The sequence below is a fragment of the Oncorhynchus gorbuscha genome, linkage group LG04 (genome assembly GCF_021184085.1).
Source record: "Oncorhynchus gorbuscha isolate QuinsamMale2020 ecotype Even-year linkage group LG04, OgorEven_v1.0, whole genome shotgun sequence".
Classification (NCBI taxonomy): domain Eukaryota; kingdom Metazoa; phylum Chordata; class Actinopteri; order Salmoniformes; family Salmonidae; genus Oncorhynchus; species Oncorhynchus gorbuscha.
The window spans coordinates 18733694-18757447 of record NC_060176.1 but is presented as its reverse complement, the minus strand read 5'-3'; the positions used below and the strand labels follow the sequence as shown (position 1 = coordinate 18757447).

Sequence of the window (23754 nt, the reverse complement as noted above, 5' to 3'; positions counted from 1 at the left end):
ATGCAGGTCACATAGATAGAGGCTCTATAAGTAAATCTCCGATCGACCTGCTCAATCCGTTATCAGGCATGACAAATTTTGGGCCAAGTGTAAAATGCAGAGAGGGTAATTAGGGAGAACTGGATAGTGTATGCCTGAGTGAGAGGACAGATAAAACACTGTGACAAAAGCATTACCCTACAGCCAAATCACATGTGGTTGGGGAGAAATAGCATATCAGACGAGACAACAAGGCACCTTATGAGCCTGTGGCGTACAAGGATACACAAGCTGGAAGTCTATTTCCCCAATGACATTGGTTTTCTATGAAGTACCACAGCTTTTTGTATGGAACACGTCAAGTGGTATCCTCCTAAAACATATAGCCCTACAATTACACTGAACCAAAATAGAAACGCAACATGTAAAGTGTCCCATGTTTCATGAGCTGAAATAAATGATCCCAGAAATTTTCCATAAGCACAAAAAGCTTATTTCTCTCAGACTTTGTTCACAAAATGTGTTTACATCCCTGTTAGTGAGCATTTATCCTTTGTCAAGATAATCAATCCACCTGACAGGTGTGGCATATCAAGAAGCTGATTAAACAGCATGATCATTACACAGGTATACCTTGTGCTGGGGGACAATAAAATACCACTTTAAAATGTGCAGTTTTGTCACACAACACAATGCCACAGATGTCTCAAGTTGAGTGAGTGTGCAATTGGAATGCTGACTGTTTCAGCATGATAATGCACAGCCCCATGACGCAAGGATCTGTACACAATTCCTGAAAGCTGAAAATGTCCCAGTTCTTCCATGGTCTGCATACTCACCAGACATGTCACCCGTTGAGCTCGTTTGGGATTCTCTGGATCGACAGCGTCATCCAGTTCCCGCCTATATGCAGCAACTTCACACAGCCATTGAAGAGGGGTGGGACAACATTCCACAGGACACAATCAACAGCCTAATCAACTCCGACCTTTAAAAAAAAATGGTATCTGTGACCAGCAGATCTCATGTGAAATCCATAGATTAGGGCCTAATTTATTTATTTAAATTGACTGATATCCTTATATGAACTGTAACTCAGTAAAATCTTTGAAATTGTTGCATGTTGTGTTCATATTTTTGTCCAGTGTACTACAACTATTACTACTAATAATTATTTGTTAATATTGATGAATCATAATCCTTTTTTGTTTGCCAAAACCTTCTAATGACGTGGATGTGGATTGAGGCAGCCCCCCGCACCGCTCTGATTCAGAGCAGTTGTTAAATGCGGAAGACACATTTCAGTTGAACTGACCAGGTATCCCCCTTTCCTCTTCCACTGCATAGAGAATGAGAATAAATTCATTTTGAACTTGTGATAAAAGTGTGCACTCTGTTTCTTCCCTTCTCCCCCCCCCCCGCTGCAGCAGATGAGAGCGAGGTCTCTCGGATGGCGTGGGAGTTTGCTATCTCCCTGTATCCAGATGGTTCCATCTTTTCTTATCTAGAAGAATGGGTGCTGCCTCCATTCCCTTATCTGGGAATCCTTTCAATTGAATATTTACGGGGCCTATGTTGCTTTCTGCCTGTGTTAGCCCCACTGAACACACTATTCCTCTTGCTTGGGAAGACAGGCCAAAGGCCCCCCCCCCCCCTTCACTCTCTATCTCCCTAGTCAGGGAATGGGACAGTGATTGATTATGTGATTATGCCAGAAAAGAACGTAAGGTTAAGCTGGGAGCAGCACGGAGGTATTAATGAATAACCATACAGGGAATATGTTCATCAATAGAGAGAAGTATGGATTATGACAGGGGGGAATACCTCCTCCATCTTGTGTCAAGAATAGAATAGATGGAGTTAATCACTTTTTCCCCCACACTCTTATTTCCTTCTTCACTTTGTACACCACGGATTAAGAGGCACACTCAAACAGTCATTGAAAATGTCTTATTGCAATATAACTGGCAGGCTGGGGTCTATCAGCATGAACAAACCAGGTCACAGCTCCTCCCTGGTAAGTGTCTCAAAATGTATTTTCAAAAAACAAATTCCTCCATGTTGGATTCATCAGTGCGGCTGAGGATGTAATTGCAGTGCTGAAGTCAAAGCTGTAAGTGCAGATAATAAATACTGAATAAAGGGCTGCCAGAATTCAAAGTAAAAAAAAATTGAGAATAGCAGAGACCATTGTTCCCCTGATTTATATGCTCTAAAATTGTAGCGGGCCAGAATGCAAAATGATGGGACTTTAGTTGGTTTGACATTTTATATAGAACAAATGGATCTATACCCCCAAATTCCATTTCTGATGTGCAAGCTGATGATTGAATGAGAAAAGTGGGTTAAATTTGACAATTAAGATTTTTTTGTTTGTTGCCTAAATGGTGGTTTTAATAATTTTTAAAAGTAGTATGGTCATCTTCTGATGCTCTCTCAAAACTCTCAGATAATCTCTATTGAAATAGCTTTTTAGTCCAGGACTAAATTAGTCTTGTGTCCAGGAAAGTCTTGTGTCCGTCCCTCATTGTGTTACATTGGTTAAGGTAAAATTGTGAAAGCTGTCAATTTGGTGACTTGAGCTGACTGTTGCTGCCCTCTGGTGGAGGTGAAATATTATAGACGCCTACATTTGGAGAGGACATCAGTAAATAACAATATAGCTCTATATGCTTTATTTTCAGGCCGTTTAAGGGACTAGATGATGGAAAACTTTTGTTTTGGCACAAAAATGTGTAAAATTGTTCAGTACATTGTTTGATTGATGATCCTCAAGTTATCACACTTAGTCTAATGTATAGGGCCCTAGCGTTTCTCCTTACACCATACCGGGCACTCGCGTGCGTCCGCAAACTGATTGTGTCCCCCCACACCAAACACACTCACGACACGCAGCTTGAAAACTAAAAACTCTAAACCAATTATATTAATTTGTGGACAGGTCGAAAAGCATTAAAAATGTATGGCAATTTAGCTAGCTAGCTTGCAGTTGCTAGCTAATTTCTCCTATTTAGCTAGTTTGCTGTTGCTAGCTAATTTGTCCTGGGATATAAATGTTGAGTTGTTATTTTACCTGAAATGCACAAGGTCCTCTACTCCGACAATCAATCCACACATAAAACGGTCAACCGAATAATCTCTAGTCATCTCTCCTTCTTCCAAGCTTTTTCTTCTTTGGACTTTATATGGCTATTGGCAACTAAATTTCATAAGGTGTATTGCCACCACTGACCTCCGTTCATCTTTCAGGCACCCACGTGGGTATAACCAATGAGGAGATGGAACTTGGGCAAATGCTTCTAAAAGCCAATGAGGAGATAAGAGAGGCAGGACTTGCAGTGCGTTCTGCGCCACAAATAGAAGTTGCTTCTATGTTAGCGCCTGACAACGCAGACGTTTGTTGGCACGCGTGAGCAGTGTGGTGCAATGATTGAATATTATGTATGTGTAGATTTGTTTTGCAAAGCTCACGCATGGGACGTGAGCAGTGTGGTCAGCATGTTAGTCCAATGACCTTACATTTTGTATATGTTACGAATTGCAATTTGTATGATATGTTACAAATTGCAATTTGTATGATATGTTACAAATTGCAATTCGTACAATATTTTACGATTTTGCAGTGCGTATGATATGTTACGAATTTCAATTTGTTGTGGCTAATGTTAGCTAGGCTAGGAGTTAGGGTTAGAGTTAAGGTTAGCTAACATATTAAGCAGATGCAAAGTAAACTCAGCAAAAAAAGAAACGTCCTCTCACTGTCAACTGCGTTTATTTTCAACATGTGTAAATATTTGTATGAACATAACAAGATTCAACAACTGAGACATAAACTGAACAAGTTCCACAGACATATCACTAACAGAAATGGAATAATGTGTCCCTGAACAAAGAGGGGGTTGGGGGGGTAAAAATCCAAAGTAACAGTCAGTATCTGGTGTGGCCACCAGCTGCATTAAGTACTGCAGTGCATCTCCTCCTCAAGGACTGCACCAGATTTGCCAGTTCTTGCTGTGAGAACTGTTCCACTCTTCCACCAAGGCACCTGCAAGTTCCCAGATATTTCTGGGGGAAATGGCCCTAGCCCTCACCCTCCAATCCAACAGGTCCCAGACGTGCTCAATGGGATTGAGATCCGGGCTCGTCACTGGCCATGGCAGAACACTGACATCCCTGTCTTGCAGGAAATCACGCACAGAACGAGCAGTATGGCTGGTGGCATTGTCATGCTGGAGGGTCATGTCAGGATGAGCCTGCAGGAAAGGTACCACATGAGGGAGGAGGATGTCTTCTCTGTAACGCACAGCGTTGAGATTGCCTGCAATGACTACAAGCTCAGTCCGATGATGCTGCTGCACACCGCCCCAGACCATGATGGACCCTCCAAATCGATCCCGCTCCAGAGTACAGGCCTTTGTGTAACGTTCATTCCTTCGACGATAAACACGAATCCGACCATCACCCCCGGTGAGACAAAACTGTGACTAGTCAGTGAAGAGCACTTTTTGCCAGTCCTGTCTGGTACAGCGATGGTGGGTTTGTGCCCATAGGCAACATTGTTGCCGATGATGTCTGGTGATGACCTGCCTTACAACAGGCCTACAAGCCCCCAGTCCAGCCTCTCAGCCTATTGCAGACAGTCTTAGCATTGATGGATGGATTGTGCGTTCCTGGTGTAACTCGGGCAGTTGTTGTTGCCATCCTGTACCTGTCCCGCAGGTGTGATGTTCGGATGTACCGATCCTGTGCAGGTGTTGTTACACGTGGTCTGCCACTGCGAGGTCGATCAGCTGTCCGTCCTGTCTCCCTGTAGCACTGTCTTAGGCTGTCTCTGTCACTGTCTCACAGTATGGACATTGCAATTTATTGCACTGGCCACATCTGCAGTCCTCATGCCTCCTTGCAGCATGCCTAAGGCAAATTCAACAGATGAGCAGGGACACTGGGCATCTTTCTTTTGCTGTTTTTCAGTCAGTAGAAAGGCCTCTTTAGTGTCCTAAGTTTTCATAACTGTGACCTTAATTGCCTACTGTCTGTAAGCTGTTAGTGTCTTAACGACCTTTCGACAGGTGCATGTTCATTAATTGTTTATGGTTCTTTGAACAAGCATGGGAAACAGTGTTGAAACCCTTTACAATGAAGATCTGTGAAGTTATTTGGATTTTTACAAATTATCTTTGAAAGACAAGGTCCTGAAAAAGGGATGTTTAGCTAAAAGGTAGTAAGCTGCTGCAAAGTTGCTAATCAGTTCAAACGCTAAAATTGTCGATGATGAGATTAACACACAACCCTTAGGTTCCTAGATGTTCATGTTATACACCCACCCTCCATTAGTTTTTGGCCTAAGTAACCAGACATAACATATACTTATTTGAGTGTCCCGGATTGGCGTTTACTATTTTACGTCTAGTCAATGTGACCAGGCTGTCTGTTTACACACAGGTGTTCAGAGAGAGATAGCTAATTAGCACAGGTAGTCAATCTCTCTTCCCTCTGTACACAAGCGCTGTAACATGGATATATGGCCGTCTGGGAACCCTAACCCTATTAAAAGGTGTGTATCAATTGAAGCTTTATTTTTCTAAAATTATTTCTCACTGATAGGAAAGATAGTTTATATGCCCTGTTTTAATTGTTTTATTTAATTAGGCAAGCCAGTTAAGAACATATTCTTATTTACAAAATTACGGCCTACCCGGCCAAACCCTAAGGACGCTGGGCCAATTGTGCGCCGCCATATGGGACTCTCAATCACGGCCGATTGTGATACAGCCTCGAATCGAACCAGGGTCTGTAGTGACACCTAACACTGAGATGCAGTGCAGTGCCTTAGACCTTCGAATGTCCCAGTTATCAGTGGGTAATGTAGCCTCGCAGTTTATTTACTGCGTTAGGCAGGTAAACACTGCTATGGGAGTGTGTATTTACAGCAATTATGTTGCAACGACCCTGGGTTGAATGTATTACCTGAAGGTGTATGTTCATTGTATGCATTTATTTCCAAATGGCAGTTGTTGATAAGACCACCAAAGGTGAGGTTGTCTCCTAGCACGTAGGTCCTGCGGTTTTGCGCAGACGCAATTGCTTCCCTTTTCGATGTCCCTCTGAATCGGTTCCTTAGCATACGACACCGTTAGCCACTAATTCTCACCGGTCGGCAAGATGTTCAGACCTGTTGTTCGACTTTCAACCTCTGGGGTACGGAGTTTAACGCGGACACGACCATGCTACTCGGGTAGGATTGACTGCAAAGCCTATTAATTGTCTATTCATACAACGGTTTGCCTTTCGTGTTAGCTTGCTTGTCAGTTGTTCATAGCAAGTAGCCATCAAGCTAGCTAGCTAACGTTAGTCGTAAATGGTATGTAACGTTACGGTAGTCTAAACAAAACTCGACATGATATATATACATATATATGACTTGCACTTTTAGGCAAATTCGAAGCATTGCGTTAAGTATGAAGTCACAAATGCATTCTGATCATACACCGCTGATTAGACTAGATGGCATTAGCTTTAGCTAGCTAGCTATATAGCTAAGCTAAACGTTTGCGTCAGGGTCACATTGATTTTCATTTGATCTAAAGTAACATTTCTTGGTGCCCATAAAGTGTAGAGTTTTCACGTTCTCAAATTGAAGCCATATCCAGTGTGAATGTATAGAACCATCAGACAGCTAGTTAACTTTAGCATGTGTCCTTGTGATGACCCATGATTCGTTTTTTTGAGGGAGTCACAGCAGTGTTGGCAACTCCTCAGTAAGTAAAGTAGCTATTGGCTGTCCTAAAAGTCGCTAAATGACATCATCACCTAATTTACATAATTGGCCATGTGCATGTAATTGTGATGGACGCTGTAGGAGAGAGGAATAACGTCGCGGGGGAGAGGCAAAGTGAGTAAAAAACACCCAAATAACGGTTTAGAACTACAAATTAACTTTCATCTGTCTTATCTTTTTTAAATTTTATATGTCACAATTCCAACCCTCCTCCTTTATCTGGGCTTGGGACTGGCAAAAGTGACCCAAAAAAGACACTCTGGCGGAGTTACTTAGTTTTTTATTATTTGTATTTATTTGGTTTGGGTTTTAACCTTATGGTCCACCAAGTCCACTACAAGTCACAGTAAAACATGAACATTTTTAACCATAACATATGGCAGGTTCAGCAACTGAGGGAGCGGACTTAAATGAGTACCGTAATTTCCGGACTATAAGCCGCTACTTTATTCCCACACTTTGAACCTCGCGGTTTATACAATGACGCAGCTAATTTATGGATTTTTCTCGCTTTCACAAGATTCATGCCGCCAAAAAACTGAGCACCGTCACATAATGTGAGGTAAATCGAGCGCGCTCAAACTTCCCATCATTCTGATTACGGTAGTAATTTTGTCACCCTCATCATGGCAAAGACACGGAGAAATGCATATGATGCAGCTTTCAAGTTGAAGGCGATCGATCTGGCTGTTGGAAAAGGAAATAGAGCTGCTGCATGGGAGCTTGGCCTTAATGAGTCGATTATAAGACTTTGTAAACAGCAGCGTGAGGAACTGACTCAGTGCAAAAAGACAACAAACCTTTCAGAGGGAAGAAAAGCAGATGGCCCAAAGTATTTGCAGCCACTCGACATCAGTGTAAATCGTGCATTTAAGGTGGCGCTCAGTGTTCAGTGGGAGGCTTGGATGACAAGTGGGGAGAAATCCTTCACTAAAACGGGCTGCATGCGAAGAGCAACTTATGGTCAAGTCTGCCAGTGGGTCCTAACAGCGTGGAGCATTGTCAAAAAATCCACTATCATCAACGGGTTTCGAAAGGCTGGACTGCTGCGTGTTGAAGGGGCAGCATGAGCTCAGCGGGGTATTTGCCTCCGGATGAAAGTGACGCGAGCGACAATGAAAACGATCCAACATCGGATGAAGCAATTCTGAGGCTATTCAACTCCGACACCGAAGGAGATGACTTCAGTGGTTTCAGTGCACAGGAGGAGGAAGATGGTGACCAATGACTTTCTTGGTAGGCTACTGTTTTAATTTTTGTTACAAGCCGTGTTTCGTTTAACCTCTTGCTCCTACCTGGCACGCAGGCGTCCCATCTAGAGCTCTGGAAATGCAAATGCGCTACGCTAAATGCTAATAGTATTAGTTAAAACTCAAACGTTCATTAAAATACACATGCAGGGTATTGAATTAAAGCTACACTCGATGTGAATCCAGGCAACAAGTCAGATTTCTAAAATGTTTTACGGCGAAAACATAGCACATATTTATGTCAAACCACCACTGCAGACATAGCTCATTAGCATAGCCAAGTAGGAAAAAATATGCAATCAACAAACGCAGGATAAAAAAAAAAATCATTTCACTAACCTTTTGAAATCTTCATCAGATGACAGTAATATAACATGTTACACAGTACATTCATTTTTTTTTCAATAATCTGCAATATCCATAAATCTCTTACAATGACGCATCGTTCAAAAAATGCTACTAAAATGTCAGGAGAAATGAAATAGCTCCGGCAGATAACGTCAGCTAACAAGGAATACACATCATAAACTTTGACTAAATATGCATGTTTTACATATGTATAGGAAGATACACTTCTTCTAAATGCAATCGCTGTGATTCATTTATTTTTAACGTTACAGGTAGCGTTCACTAGGCTATACTAGGAGTCGGCGTTCCAAATGTATCATTATGCCTCTATCTTGGATTCGACAGAAACCCAAAATTAACACATAAATATTCCCTTACCTTTGCTGTTCTTCCATCAAAAGACCTGGAAGGGATTATACTTACCAAAACAGCGTTTAGTTTTCAAGTCTGCGTCTTTCGGTTCTCAAAATAGGTCGAAATGTAGGCAAAATTCAAGTGGATGCGCACCAAAACGTCAAATATATATTATATGTCGAGTAAACTTGTCAAACTATGTTCATAATTAAGCTTTAACATGTTATAAAGGTGTACAGCAATTGTGAGGACGAAGCGAAGCACGTCTTTTAATCGATCCTGAAGAAAAGACTTCACCGGAGCAGAGCGCGCATAATCGGACACTTTTTTTTCGCGTGACCGAGACCTTTCGGCACGCTCAACGTCTTGTGAGCGCGCGATTCTCACAATGAGAAGCCCCATTGAAAGCAGGCTTCGCGCTGAACACGTACAGACTTTTCCCGGAGCGGTAGTTGTTTGGGAAGGCGTATACGATGACGTCAAAGTTGGGCCAACTTTTTCCATGACAAGAGAGACTTTGGGAGAATGCATGCCCTGAGACTTCTGCTTTACATAGAGACAATTTAAACTGTTTTAGAAGCTTTAGAGTGTTCTATTAGATATTTTTTATATGCATATATTAGCAACTTTTGACAAAAATGTATCCTGTTTTATATGGGTACCCAATTCCTCCAGAAGGGGCAGTAAACAGGGGTAGGCTTAACAGGTTAAAGGCTGTGTAAAGTTAATTTGTTTCAATGTACTGGTAGGCACCTGCGGCTTATAGACATGTGCGGCTTATTTATGTACAAAATACATTTTTTTAAATAATTTAGTGGGTGCGGTTTATATTCGGGTGCGGTTTATATTCGGGTGCGCTTAATAGTCCAGCAATTACGGTAAGCAGCTGATGTGCCAAAAAGCTGCAAAACATTATCAGGCAGCTGGTGCTCATAGCAAGCCTCACCAGACGGCTTCAGTCCATATCGAATGTACAAGGACATCAGATTTCTAAGTTTGCTTTTTACCACTCATCTGGCTGAATACTCTCTCGACTTCAGCATTCAAGTGTGGCAAGGACAACACAGACACAGCAGCCATGGAAAGTTCTTGAAACGGGTTGATATCAGCAGCATCCCTGAACTTCCAAAACTCACTCCAGAAGCCCAGTGTGCGTTTTTTTTTGTCTCGTTCCATTTACTAAGATGGCTGGCACGCCAATGCTGGACAATCTAGTCTATCCCAGCAGGGGAGTAGCCAAGAAGCTTGGCTATTTTTTTTCTATTTCTCCAGGGCTCTTATTGTGCTTTAGCGTTTCCTCCAGATTGAAATCTGACATGTACTGCAATGCTTCGATGTTGTCCGGCAATCTCACCCTCCACTCATTAGTGAGGGAAATGGTAAAGGCTACACACCGCTTTAGGACATTGTTTTCATCCTCAGGCGCAAGGTGGAGCTCCACTGCCTTTGACTTAAAAAGGTAACCAAGGTACGGTTTGGGACTGACATATCCATCTATTGGCCCTTTGCTTACATCAACATTTGCCAGTGGATTCAGCACCCGCTGCTCACAGACTTGATCAGGCTAACCAAGCTTAAGAGGATCTACTGGCTCTCCCTCAAAAGCCTTGATGGCCAACTGAACCTCACCCAGCACTGACTTCAAAAAAGTCAGATACATGTTTTGAGGATCACTGTACATGGAGTATAAAACCTCAGCCATGTAGCAGTGTTCACTGGACTTGGTGACTGCGAAATGTAGCCTAAGCTCCTCCCACTGGTCCAAAATGCGTGAAACCGCGGGTTCAATGGAGAGCTAACGTGTGGCACACACCTTGGTTATCTGTAAAAGTTTCTCCCCACAGTTGTTGGTCTCATATATGGCCTTGTAGGCCTCCCTGTGCTTTGGAGACACTAAAAAACAGTTATAAGTCACTCGTACCAAGTACTCCACACTACGGGAGATCGTGTCATTGGAAGCATGACTTACAGTAAGCTGCAAAGTGGCGCACACACGGCGAATAAGAACCAGATATGAGGCTATACTCCTCCTTCAGCACTTTATGGACTCCATTGTTAATCCCCGTCATAAGAGGCATTCAGTCCCTATCCCCAGGAGTTTCTCTTTCTTAAGACACCACTTTTCGAGGAAAGCCACAATAGCACAGGCTATAGATTTGGCATCTCCAACTCAACAAGCCCTAGAAATGTTGATACAATTGTCTGCTTGGTCTCACTAAAGTACCTTATCACAACCCCCAGGTACATAGAAACACTTGCATCCGTGGACTCATCGAGGAGGAGGCTGAAATGCTGGTCACCCACATCTGCGACCAACTTTTTCAGAAAGTATGATGCTAGAACACCATTAATCATTTCTGTGCACTTTGAAGTAGGTAGCAGCAGTGGAGTCTGAGAAAGCAGATCTACATGCTTCTCCAATGTGATCACATGCCAGCATGGAACCGTGTTCAGCGATAGCTAATGCCATTGTGGCCTCAGCATTGTTTTGCAGAGAATTATTTTTTTAACCATAAATGGCAGCTTGTTTTGGGTGGAACTGTTATTTGGCCCTGCCTTTTTGAGTATGTTTTTGAGTTGTCGTGTTTTTTTATTTTATTTTTTACATCACTACGTTTAGTGTAGAAATCAGCCTTACAATACAGGCAGTATGCAGGCAGTAATACAGGCAGTATGCAGGCAGTAATACAGGCAGTATGCCCGTGTATCATCTCCAATAAATGGTTTCAACCAGCCTTTGAATTCAGGGTTTGATTCCCACTCCTTTCTGTATTTTTGAGTGTACAGTTTAGACTGAGACATGAGCTAGCCAGTTAGATGTTTAGCTTATGTCACAGAGGCACACACACAGTGGACAAGGTGAGTAAGTGACTGAGGCTGTTTGAGTCAAATGCAGTGATTTATTTTTGTGCAGTGTTTTTTTATTTTATTTTTTAGACAAAACATTTTACATTTACATCCCGCCCTGAATGTAAGCCAGGGCGGGATCAGCCAGCGGCGGCTTCCCGCATGCGTGATTCATTTGCAGTCTGGATGCGGAGGGGTCAACATCTCCTGCTCTGACTGCAGCTGGGACTGCAGCTTTGTCTTTAGTCAAAAAAATTGTTTTTAAATGTGTGGCTAGAGGGGTCTGAATACTCGTTAAATATAGCGGCAAAGTCGTTAAGTTGGCAGCAATGGTCAAAAACTCTAGACCTTGCGGTCAAACCAGTGTATGGTCATGTCCTACACCATCTACTGCTCTTGATCTGGGATAGTGCAGAGAGCTGCCCGGTGACAAAAGCCTACCAGACGAGCTAAATTACTTCTATGCTCGCTTCGAGGCAATAACACTGAAACATGTATGAGAGCATCAGCTGTTCCGGATTACTGTGATCATGCTCCTTTCTATTTAAATTTAGGCAAGTCAGTCAAGAACAAATTCTTATTTTCAATGGCGGCCTAGGAACAGTTAACTGCCTTGTTCAGGGGCAGAACAGATTATTATTAGTTTTACCTTGTTAGCTCGGGAATTCGATCATGCAACCTTTTGGTTACTAGTCCAACGCTCTAATCACTAGGCTACCTGCCATTCTCCGCAGCTGACGTGAGTAAGACCTTTAAAACTGGTCAACATTCAACGTCTGTAGCCATGAAGTGCTTTGAAAGGCTGGTCATGGCTCACATTACCATTATCCCAGAAACCCTAGACCCACTCCAATTTGCATACTGCCCCAACAGATCCACAGATGATGCAATCTCTATTGCACTCCACACTACCCTTTCCCACCTGGACAAAAGGAACACCTATGTGAGAATGCTATTCATTGACTACAGCTCAGCGTTCAACACCATAGTGCCCTCAAAGCTCATCAATAAGGTAAGGGCCCTGGGACTAAACACCTCCTTCTGAAACTGGATCCTGGACTTCCTGACGGGCCACACCCAGGTGGTAAGGTTAGGGAACAGCACATCCGCCACGCTGATCCTCAACACTGGGGCCCCTCAGGGGTGCGTGCTCAGTCCCCACCTGTACTCCCTGTTCACTCATGACTTCACGGCCAGGCATGACTCCAACACCAAGTTTGCAGATGACACAACAGTGACAACGATGAGACAGCCTGTAGGGAAGTCAGAAACCTGGCCTTGTGGTGCAAGGACAACAACCTCTCCCTCAACGTGATCAAGACAAAGGAGATGATTGTGGACTACAGGAAAAAGAGTACAGAGCGCGCCCCCATTCTCATCGACAGGGCTGTAGTGGAGAAGGTTGAGAGCTTCAAGTTCCTTGGTATCCACATCACCAACAAACTAACATGTTCCAAACACACCAAGATAGTCATGAAGAGGGCACGACAAAACCTATTCCCTCTCTGGAGACTGAAAAGATTTGAGTCCTCAGATCCTCAAAACGTTATACAGCTACACCATCGAGAACATCCTGGCTGGTTGCATCACTGTCTGGTATGGCAACTGCTCGGCCTCCGACTGCAAGGCACTAGCGGCTAGTGCGTACTGCCCAGTACATCACTGGGGCCAAGCTTCCTGCCATCCAGGACCTCTATCCCAGGCGGTGTCAGAGGATGGCCCTAAAAACGGTCAGACTCCAGCCACCCTAGTCATAGACTGTTCTCTGCTACCACATGGCAAGCGGTACCACCGGAGCACCAAGTCTCGGTCCAAGAGGCTTCTAAACATCATCTACCCCCAAGCCATAAGCCTCCTGAACATTTAATCAAATGGCTACCCTGACTACTTGTATCCCGCTGCCTTTTATACTGCTGCTACTCTCATCTATGCATAGTCACTTTAATAACTCTACATGTACATATTACATCGACTAACCGGTTAGGGCACATTGACTCTGTACTGGTACCCCCTTTATATAGCCTCACTACTTATTTTACTGCTACTCTTTTCATTTATTTTAAAGTGAATAATTTAAAAAAAAACTGCATTGTTGGTTAGGGCTTGTAAGTAAGCATTTCACTGTAAGGTGAACACCTGTTGTGTTCTGCGCATGTGACAGAATTTCATTTGATATTGCAATTATGCATGTGATGTTTACAGGTCAGTTTCCCTTGAATAGATCTTAGTGGAGCACACAGGCAAAGTCCTCAAAACAACATCCTGGGCTGCAAAAATTGCATTTGAAATCAGCTGGTAGTGAGATGACATGTCTGATAGCAGGTATAGGTTATGGCTCACCTGCTTTTTCATGAGAATTGAAGTGTGTATGTATGCATTTTTTTTATTCAGTCAAGCATCTACAAATAGGCCTCGACCTCTGATGTAATGTTTGTTTTCTTTGTTGCAGCTCCTTTGGCCTCCCGATGCTACTCCCATGCCAAGGTGGAGACAGATGAGGAGTTCGATGCCCGTTGGGTCACTTATTTCAGCAAGCCAGACATTGATGCCTGGGAGCTGAAGAAAGGTGATCTTCTAAAGAATATTGAAAACAAGTCTTCACTTTTGCCGAAGGTCTACAGTTATCTTTCTTTCAGTTTGAGTTGGAGACTAATGGATAGACAGATTTTCTAAAAATAAAATTTAAACTATCAAATTTGAGACTGTATAACGGTGTATGCTTGAATCCCATTCCACATCCCATAGGCATGAACACACTAATTGGCTATGACCTGGTACCTGAACCCAAAATCCTCGACTCAGCTCTTCGTGCTTGCCGAAGGTTGAATGACTTGGCCAGTGCTATCCGCATCCTCGAGGCAGTCAAGGTGAGCTACACAGCTTCCCCTACCAACTCCTAGTCAAGTAATCTCAATAAAATAAATGTGTAAATATTCTGGAATTGTGTAAGTGCAGTCAGTGTTCAGACCCCTTGACATTTTCCACATTGTTACGATAATTTAATCCATTTTAGATTAAGGCTATTCCCCCCCCAATCTACAAACAATAATGAAAGCTAAAACGGGTATTAAAAATAAACACCTTATTTACATAATTATTCAGACCCTTTGCTATGAGACTTGAAATTGAGCTCAGGGTGCATCCTGTTTCCATTGAGCATCCCCCTGATGTTTCTTCAACTTGGAGTCCACCTGTGGTAAATTCTATTGATTGGACATGATTTGGAAAGGCACACACACCGGTGTGTGTATATATAAGGTCCTAGCCATGAGGACGAATGAATTGTCCGTAGAGTTCCGGGACAGGATTGTGTTGAGGCACAGATCTGGGGAAGGGTACCAAAAAATGTCTGCAGCATTGAAGGTCCCCAAGAACGGTGGCCTCAATCAATATTAAATAGAAGACGTTTGGAACCACCAAGACTCTTCCTAGAGCTGGTCGCCCGGCCAAACGGCAATCGTGGGAGAAGGGCCTTGGTCAGGGAGGTGTTCAAGAACCCGATGGTAGAATGGCCTTTATGATAGAGTGGCCAGACGGAAACCGCTACTCTGTAAAAAGGCATATGACAGCCCGCTATGAGTTTGCCAAAAGGCACCTAAAAGCACTCTGACCATGAGAAACAAGGTTTTCTGGTCTGATGAAATCAAGATTGAACTCTTTTGCCTGAATGCCAAGCGTCACGTCTGGAGGAAACCTGGCACCATGACTACAGTGACGCATGGTGGTGGCAGCACCGTGTTGTGGGGGATGTTTGTCAGTGGTAGGGACTGGGAGACTTGTCAGGATCAAAGATGATGCACTCAGGACCGTACGCACACATCCAAGAGAATGCAGGGGTGGCTTCGGGACAAGTCTCTGAATCTCCTTTTGTGGCCCAGCCAGAGCCTGGACTTGAACCCGATCGAACATCTCTGGAGAGACCTGAAAATAGCTGTGCAGCAACGCTCCCCATCCATCCTGACATGGCATGAGAGGATCTGCAGAGACGAATACGAGAAACTCCCCAAATACAGGTGTGCCAAGCTTGTAGCCTCATATCCAAGAAGACTCGGCTGTAATCGCTGCCAAATGTGCTAAAAAATTACTGAGTAAAGGGTCTGAATACTTATGTTAATTATTTTTATATTGAGAGATTGATACATCAAATTTGTAAACCTGTTTTTGCTTTGTCATTATGGGGTGTTGTGTGTAGATTGAGGGGGAGGAAACAACTTACATTACAGCCTTATTCTAAAATGGATGAAACTGGAAAAAGGTCAAGGGGTCTGAATACTTTCTGACTGCACTGTATTAGGATCCCCATTAGCTGTCGTGAAAGCAGTAGCTACACTTCACAGGGTCCACACATTAAACATGACATAATACAGAGCATTATTAGAACAGAACCGCTCAAGGACAGAACTACACAAGTGTGGATATAATCACTGCTTTTATATATGTCTAAATGGAAAATCATTTCAATTTTTGCCTTGCAATTTCAGAAAATGTCCATAATATACTGAACAAAAAATATAAATGCAACATGTAAAGCGTTGGACCCATGTTTCATGAGCTGAAATAAAATCCCAGAAATGTAGTTTGTCTAAATCTCTTGTGGGGGGAAATGCATTCTGATAGGGTGGGCCTGGCTCCCAAGTGGGTGGGCCTATTGCAATTCACCTAGCTTCCACATGGGTGAGACATTGTACATGTTTAACATTTTCGGGTGTTTTTGTTCCAGATGGTTAAATTTGAAAATTGTACAGATTACTGAGCATAAATGATTTAAATGACTTCCATTCACAGACAAATTCACTAATAAAGCACATTTAACATTCCATTAGCTTTGTAAAACACTGCTTATTTCAGGGGAACTGTACTATTGACTTTTAGGGTTTTGGCTATTTCTTATATTTGGTGGAAGCAGACTTTAATCCTCACATGAACCACCTAGCTGTACAAAAAGAACAGTCAAACTCCTTAATTAGTAGGTGTACTAATTAGAGGTCGACCGACTATGATTTTTCAACGCCGATACCGATTTTATTGGAGGACCAAAAAAGCCAATGCCGAATTTTTTATATATATATATATATATTAAAATTTATTTGTAATAATGACAATTACAACAATACTGAATTAACACTTATTTTAACTTAATATAATACATCAAAATCAATTTAGCCTCAAATAAATAATGAAACATGTTGGTTTAAATAATGTAAAAACAGTGTTGAAGTAAAAGTGCAATCTGTGCCATGTAAAAAAGCTAACGTTTGAGTTCCTTGCTCAGAACATGAGAAAGTTGGTGGTTCCTTTTAACATGAGACTTCAATATTCCAAGCTGAGAGGTTTTAGGTTGTAGTTCATATAGTATTTATAGGACTATTTCTCTCTCTACCATTTCTATTTCATATACCTATTACTATTGGAAGTTCTTATAGGCACTTTAGTATTGCCAGTGTAACAGTATAGCTTCCGTCCCTCTCCTCGCCCCTACCTGGGCTCGAAACAGGAACACATCGACAACAGCCACACTCGACACAGCGTTACCCATCGCTTCACAAAAGCCGCGGCCCTTGCAGAGCAAGGATATTAACTATTCCAATTCTCAGAGCGAGTGATGTTTTGGAACGCTATTAGCGCACTCCCAGCTAACTAGCGAGCCATTTCACCTTGGTTACACCAGCCATTAGGCTTATAGGCTTGAAGTCAAAACAGCGCTGTGCTTGTGAAGAGCTGTTGGCAAAATGCACTAAAGTGCTGTTTGAATGAATGCTTATGAGCCTGCTACTGCCTACCATCGCTCAGACTGCTCTATCAAATCATAGACTTAATTATAACATAACACACAGAAATACGAGCCTTAGGTCATTAATATGGCCGACTCCGGAAACTATAATCTCAAACAAAAGTTTTATTCTTTCAGTGAAATACGATACCGTTCCGTATTTTATATACCGGGTGCCATCCCTAAGTCTAAATATTCTTGTTACATTGCACAACCTTCAATGTTATGTCATAATTAGATAAAATTCCTGACTCTGCGTGCAATGAACACGAGAAATGACAATTTCACCTGGTCAATATTGCCTGCTAAACTGGATTTATTTTAGCTAAATATGCAGGTTTACTTCTGTGTATTGATTTTAAGAAAGGCATTGGTGTTTATGGTTAGGTACAGGCATCCAACGATTGTGCTTTTGTTAAATCAATTATATGCAACGCAGGACACGCTAGATAAACTAGTAATATCATCAACCATGTGTAGTTACAACTAGTGATTATGTTTTTTTAATAAGAAGTTTAATGCTAGCTAGCAACTTACCTTGGCTTCTACTGCATTCGTGTAACAGGCAGGCTCCTCGTGGAGTGCAATGTCTTACCTTCCAAGTGTTTTTTGATCAGTTTAATAACATGCTTAGGGAATGTGATTTTGGGAAAGAGGTCATCTTAATGGGAGATTTTTAACATGAATTATGAAGACAAGTCTTGTAGGAAAACCCTCAAACGGATCACTAATACCTTTGACCTTACACGGCTAGGGCCAACCAGGGTGACCTGTTGAGCTAAAACACAAATTGATTTGGTGTTCAGTATTAGCCCAGTAACCATATGTAATGGTTTATCTGATCATAATCTGACACTTATAGCCAGAAAGCTGTCTAAGAGCAGGTTTAACCTCTACTGTTAGAAAGCCGGATCAACTAAGAATACCTAAGAGTGAATTATGCCATTTTAAGGGAATTAACTGGAATGATCTCTTGTCCTATACAGACATGGAAGCTGATCAGGTTTTTCCATCCACAATCCAGACTACAATAAATGGTTTCTCAAAGAAAATCAAATCCAAACCTGGCCAAAAGAGCACTCTTCCTTGGCTAAATGGAGAAATTGATGAAACAACAAGATTATGCTCTGAAAACAGCCCTAAGATCCAAATTGGAGCATGACAGGTGTAGGTTTACCATGTTGAGAAATAAGGTGATGAAAGAAATCAGACAGGCCAAGGCAGACTTTTTTTTAAATTAACATAATTGGTGAAGTAAAGGGAAATTCCAAATTGATTTGGGAGAATCTAAAGTTAACAGGGAAAGACTAACACTGCAAAAAGACTAGAAATCATGGCGAATAACAATCTAACACAGGATGCAATCGAAATAGCAATAGCCTTCAATTCCTACTTTATTGACTGTCAGGATACTGACACAGAACCCCTCCACTGGTTTATTGGGCTCGGTGCTAGTGAATGACGCTCAACCTAAGGAAGGTTTCTGAGTCAAAGGTGAACAAGGTGATTTAGCTCACTAAAGAACTCTAAAGCCAAAGATGTGTTTGGGCTGGACTCTACCTTTTCTTAAGCTACAAAGAGTCACTCATTGACCCCATTACTAAGGTCACCAACACATCTATTGGTCTCTGGTGTTTCCAAGGGTATGGAAGTCAGCCATAATAACGGCCATCTTTAAATTGGGCGACCCTGCTGACATGAGTAACTACAGGCCCATTAGTATACTACCTGTGTCAAAGGTTGTTGAAAAGTGTGTAGCAGAACAACTGATTGCCCACCTCAACAACAGCCCCTTCACATTACACTCATGCAGTTTGGCTTCAGAGTGAAACACTCCACAGAAACGACCAACGCTTTCTTTTGGAAAATGTGAAGTTCAAGATGGACAAAGGGGGTGTTGTTGGGGCTGTGTTTCTGGACCTAAGGAAGGCTTTTGATACTGTTAACCATGAGTCTCATCACAAAATTGTCCAAGTTCAACTTTTCCCCCGATGCCTTGATGGATGAAATCATACCTGAGTGAACAATGAGCTGTCGCCCACTCTTAGCTATGATGTGGGCGTGCCCCAAGGGTCAATACTGGGGCCCCTCCTGTTCAGCCTGTACATTAATGATCTGCCTTCTGTCTGTACAGGGTCTGAAGTTCAAATGTATGCAGATGATAGTGATGTTTGCTCTTTGCATGCACATAACAAGCTGCACAAGAACTCACTACTGTAATGGTCCAGGTTACAAAGTGGCTCAGTGACTCGTGTTTGCATCTCAATGTGAAAATAACTTTTGCATGTTCTTCACAAAGAGGGCAACAGATGCTACTGAGCCAGATGTCCGTGTCAGGGGAGAAGCTCCAGGTGGTATCTGATTTTAAGTACCTTGGCATCATACTTGATTCCAACCTCTTTTAAAAAGCATGTGGAGAAGAAAAAAAAATTCAACCTAGCTAATTTCTGTATTATACGAAATTGTTTGACTACAGAGGTAGCAAAACTGTACTTCAAATCTATGATACTTCCCCACTTAACATACTGCTTGACTAGTTGGGCCCAAGCTTGCTGTACAACATTAAAACCTATTCAGTCTGTCTACAAACAGGCTCTCAAAGTGCTTGATAGGAAGCCCAATAGCCATCATCACTGTTACATCCTCAGAAAACATGAGCTCCTGAGTTGGGTAAATTTTGTGCAATACACTGCATGTCTTGTATTCAAGATCCTAAATCGCCTGGCGTCCCCTCCACTCATTATTTTTGTTAAACAGAAAACCCAAACATATGGCAGCAGATCCTCAAGGTCTGCCATGAGATGTGACTGTATAGTTCCCTTAAGGATAAGCACCTTAAGTAAATCCACTTCCTCTGTGCGAGCTTCCCATGTCTGGAATACACTGCCATCAGACACAACTGCACCACCTATCACACTTTCACAAAATGTATGAATACATGGCTAAAGGTCAACCAGATTTGTGGTCGTAATCCCTAGCTGTGTATTGCCACTTTCCATGTTGTCTGTAGCTTGTGAGGTGTGGAAACACTTTGTTGCTTTTATGAATTTTGTCTTGCTGCTTTTTGTTCTGTTGCTCTGTCTGTATGCTACGTCTTGCTTGTCCTATGTTGCTCTGCGTGTGCTCACTGCTCAATGATTGTCTATATTGTAATTGTTTTTAATAACCTGCCCAGGGACTGAGGTTGAAAATTAGCCGGCTGGCTAAAACCGGCACTTTTACTGAAACGTTGATTAATGTGCACTGTCCCTGTAAAAAATAAACTCAATCAAAATCAAATGTATTTATATAGCCCTTCTTACATCAGCTGACAATCAGTGACAATCAATCATAGCATTCAACTGATCAGTCTGTCATGGAAATGTTTTGTACACTGTGTATATCAAATCCAATGTATTTATATAGCCCTTCGTACATTAGCTGATATCTCAAAGTGCTGTACAGAAACCCAGCCTAAAACCACAAACGGCAAGCAATGCAGGTGTTGAAGCACATTGGCTAGGAAAAACTCCCTAGAAAGGCCAAAACATAGGAAGAAACCTAGAGGAACCAGGCTATGGGGGGTGGCCAGTCCTCTTCTGGCTGTGTCGGGTGGAGATTATAACAGAACATGGCCAAGATGTTCATAAATGACCAGCATGGTGAAATAATAGGTCTAGTGAACAGGTCAGGATTCCATAGCCGCAGTGAGAGGCAGGTGGTTTGAGCGTTGGACTAGTTAACTGTAAGGTTGCAAGATTGGATCCCCCAAGCTGACAAGGTGAAAATCTGTCGTTCTGCCCCTGAACAAGGCAGTTAGCCTAGGAACAGTGGGTTGTCATTGAAAATAATGTGTTAACTGACTTGCCTAGTTAAATAAATGTAATTTTAAAAAAAAAGATAAATAAATAAATGGCAAAATCGGCGCTGCAAAAATACAGATTTCCGATTTGTTATGAAAACTTAATCGGGCATTCCGATTAATCGGTCGACCTTTAGTACTAATTCCTCACTTTCAACATAGCGGACTTTTACATTTTATTTGACTAGCCGGAAGGTTCACAGCATAATCTATTTTTATGCTATACTGAATGTAAAAAAAATGCAACGATTTCAATGAGTTAAAATTAATTGGGCCCTAATCTATGGATTCACATGACTGGGCAGGGGCACAGCATGGGTGGGCCTGGGAGGGCATAGGTCCAGTTAATCAGACAGTTTTTCCCCGCAAAGGGGCTTTATTACAGACAGAAATACTCCTGTTTCATCAGCAGATCGGGTGGCTGGTCTCAGACAATCCCGCAGGTGAAGAAGCCGGATGTGGAGGTCCTGGGCTAGTGCAGTTACACGTGGTTGTGAGACCGGTTGGACGTACTGCTAAATTCTCTAAAATGTTGTTGGAGGCAGCTTATGGTAGAGAAACGAACATTTAAATTCTCTGGCAACTGCTCTGGTTGACATTCCTGTTTTCAGTATGCCAATTATGTCAACGCTCCCTCAACTTGAGACATCTGTGGCATTATGCTGTGACAAAACTGCACATTTGAGTGGCCTTGTCCCCAGCACAAGGTGCACCTGTTTAATGATCATGCTGTTTCATCAGCTTCTTTATATGCCACACCTGTCAGGTAGATGGATTATCTTGGCAAAGCAGCAATGCTGGGGCGGCAGGTAGCCTAGTGGTTAGTGTTGGACTAGTAACTGAAAGGTTGCAAGATTGAATCTCCGAGCTGACAAGGTAAAAATCTGTCGTTCTGCCCCTGAACAAGGCAGTTAACCCACTGTTCCTATGCTGTCATTGAAAATAAGAATTGGTTCTTAACTGACTTGCCTAGTTAAATAAAGTTAAAATAAAAAAGATGCTCACTAACAGGGATGTAAACATTAGAGAAAAATGCATATGGAACATTTCTGGGATCTTATTTCAGCTCATGGGACCAACACTTTACATGTTTACACTTTACATGTTGCGTTTATATTTTTGTTCTGTATGTCACTTTCTTGTGAAAAGGTGTTTAACATGTAAAATAAGTTGGATTTAATTTTGAATTTATTCACATAATATACTAGTAATTTAGGAAACTTCTGTAGTCTTCAACCTGTATTCCTTTTTTGTAATATTCCCTATGGTGAACTTGATCATCCTTTCTTTGTAACAGGACAAATCTGGTCCCCACAAAGATATCTACCCATACCTGATTCAAGAACTGCAGCCCACTCTGATTGAGCTGGGTATCTCTACACCTGAGGATCTGGGCATGGACATATTATAGACATCCTCTGGGTGAGTGCTTACACATTGAAAAACAAATGCTCTGGGCCCTCAAAAGCATCTTACGGCTAAGTTCATCGTTACAACCTTTTGTAGGTGCATCATTAAATCTCCAAGTTGTGTCCCAACATTTTTATTGAAGTTGCACTAAAACATTTTATTTACCAACTGCCTCAGACCACTTGTAGAACAGCGACGTGCACCGTTAAATGTGTTTTCCAGCCTACCGTGTGATGTTATACACAGATTTCCGCGAAACAGAATCAAAATGTTTCCGTCTTTGTGACCCCAGATAACTTAACAAAGTTGAATGCAAATACAAAGTTGCCAATGTCTCTAAATGTTAAACAAGCGAAGGATCAAGATCTTCACATGAAACCCGAGATGACTGCATCAAAAGACAAATAGTACAAATAGTACTACAGTATAGGCTACATTCGCCTATATTGAAATCATGTTCATTCAAGTTTTAATTAGTGCATTAGAATAAGCTGCTTCAATATTAGCAGCTGTAGGTGATATCTATAGGAGCTGATACAGGGTCAGTATTGTGGAATAATTCTGTTAAGGTGCAATGTGCAGAAAATCGCTCTGCCATTTCCTGGTTGCTAAAATTCAAATAGTTATGTTTAGAGAATCATTTTATTGCTCTGAAATAACTTTTCCATAACCAAAAATAGTCCATCAATTTGAAGCTGGTGTACAAAACCAAAAGATGCTAAACTTAAGACCGGGAAGCATAGATATAGCGCACATAACAGATCTACCACTTCTTAGACTTGCTTTCAATGAGTGACAGATCTATAACCCATTTCTATGTGAACTTGGTTGGGTTGCCCAGAAAGTTACGTACTGCAGCTTTAAGGTAAGATTTGAATGGAGAAAGCTGGCCTGAGCGCAGCACTGCCTTGCTTTCGATCCTATCAGTATATACACATGCCTCAACGACACACTTAAGAGAACGTTCTCTTTGCATGTTACATCTTCGGACCCTTTACAGTTCTTAATTTTAAATAATTAAATGTTTCCTTTTCATTTCCCCTCAGGTCATCTGGTGTCCAACAAGATGAACCACTTCTCTTCAAGTCTCTGCCTTGTCCTGGTGTCTGGTGTTGATTTAATCCACACTCTCCTGTTGTGTACAAAATTATGGATTTAATAAAGAAATATATATTGA

General features: G+C 42.0%; 1 protein-coding gene across 2 annotated transcripts; it reads left to right on the top strand.

Annotated features, from left to right (window-relative positions):
- Positions 1–6024: 6024 nt before the first annotated feature.
- LOC124033792 (cytochrome c oxidase subunit 5A, mitochondrial-like) lies at positions 6025–23754 on the top strand. Of its 2 annotated transcripts, none has more exons than XM_046346094.1 (5): positions 6025–6214; positions 14006–14122; positions 14302–14423; positions 22465–22589; positions 23624–23754. In XM_046346094.1, exons 1-4 carry the CDS (start codon positions 6142–6144, stop codon positions 22576–22578), a joined length of 426 nt encoding a protein of 141 aa, XP_046202050.1. In that variant the 5' UTR covers positions 6025–6141; the 3' UTR covers positions 22579–22589; positions 23624–23754. The 2 variants fall into 2 exon arrangements, with proteins under 2 accessions (XP_046202050.1, XP_046202051.1); XM_046346095.1 differs by lacking the exon at positions 6025–6214 and adding an exon at positions 6811–6871.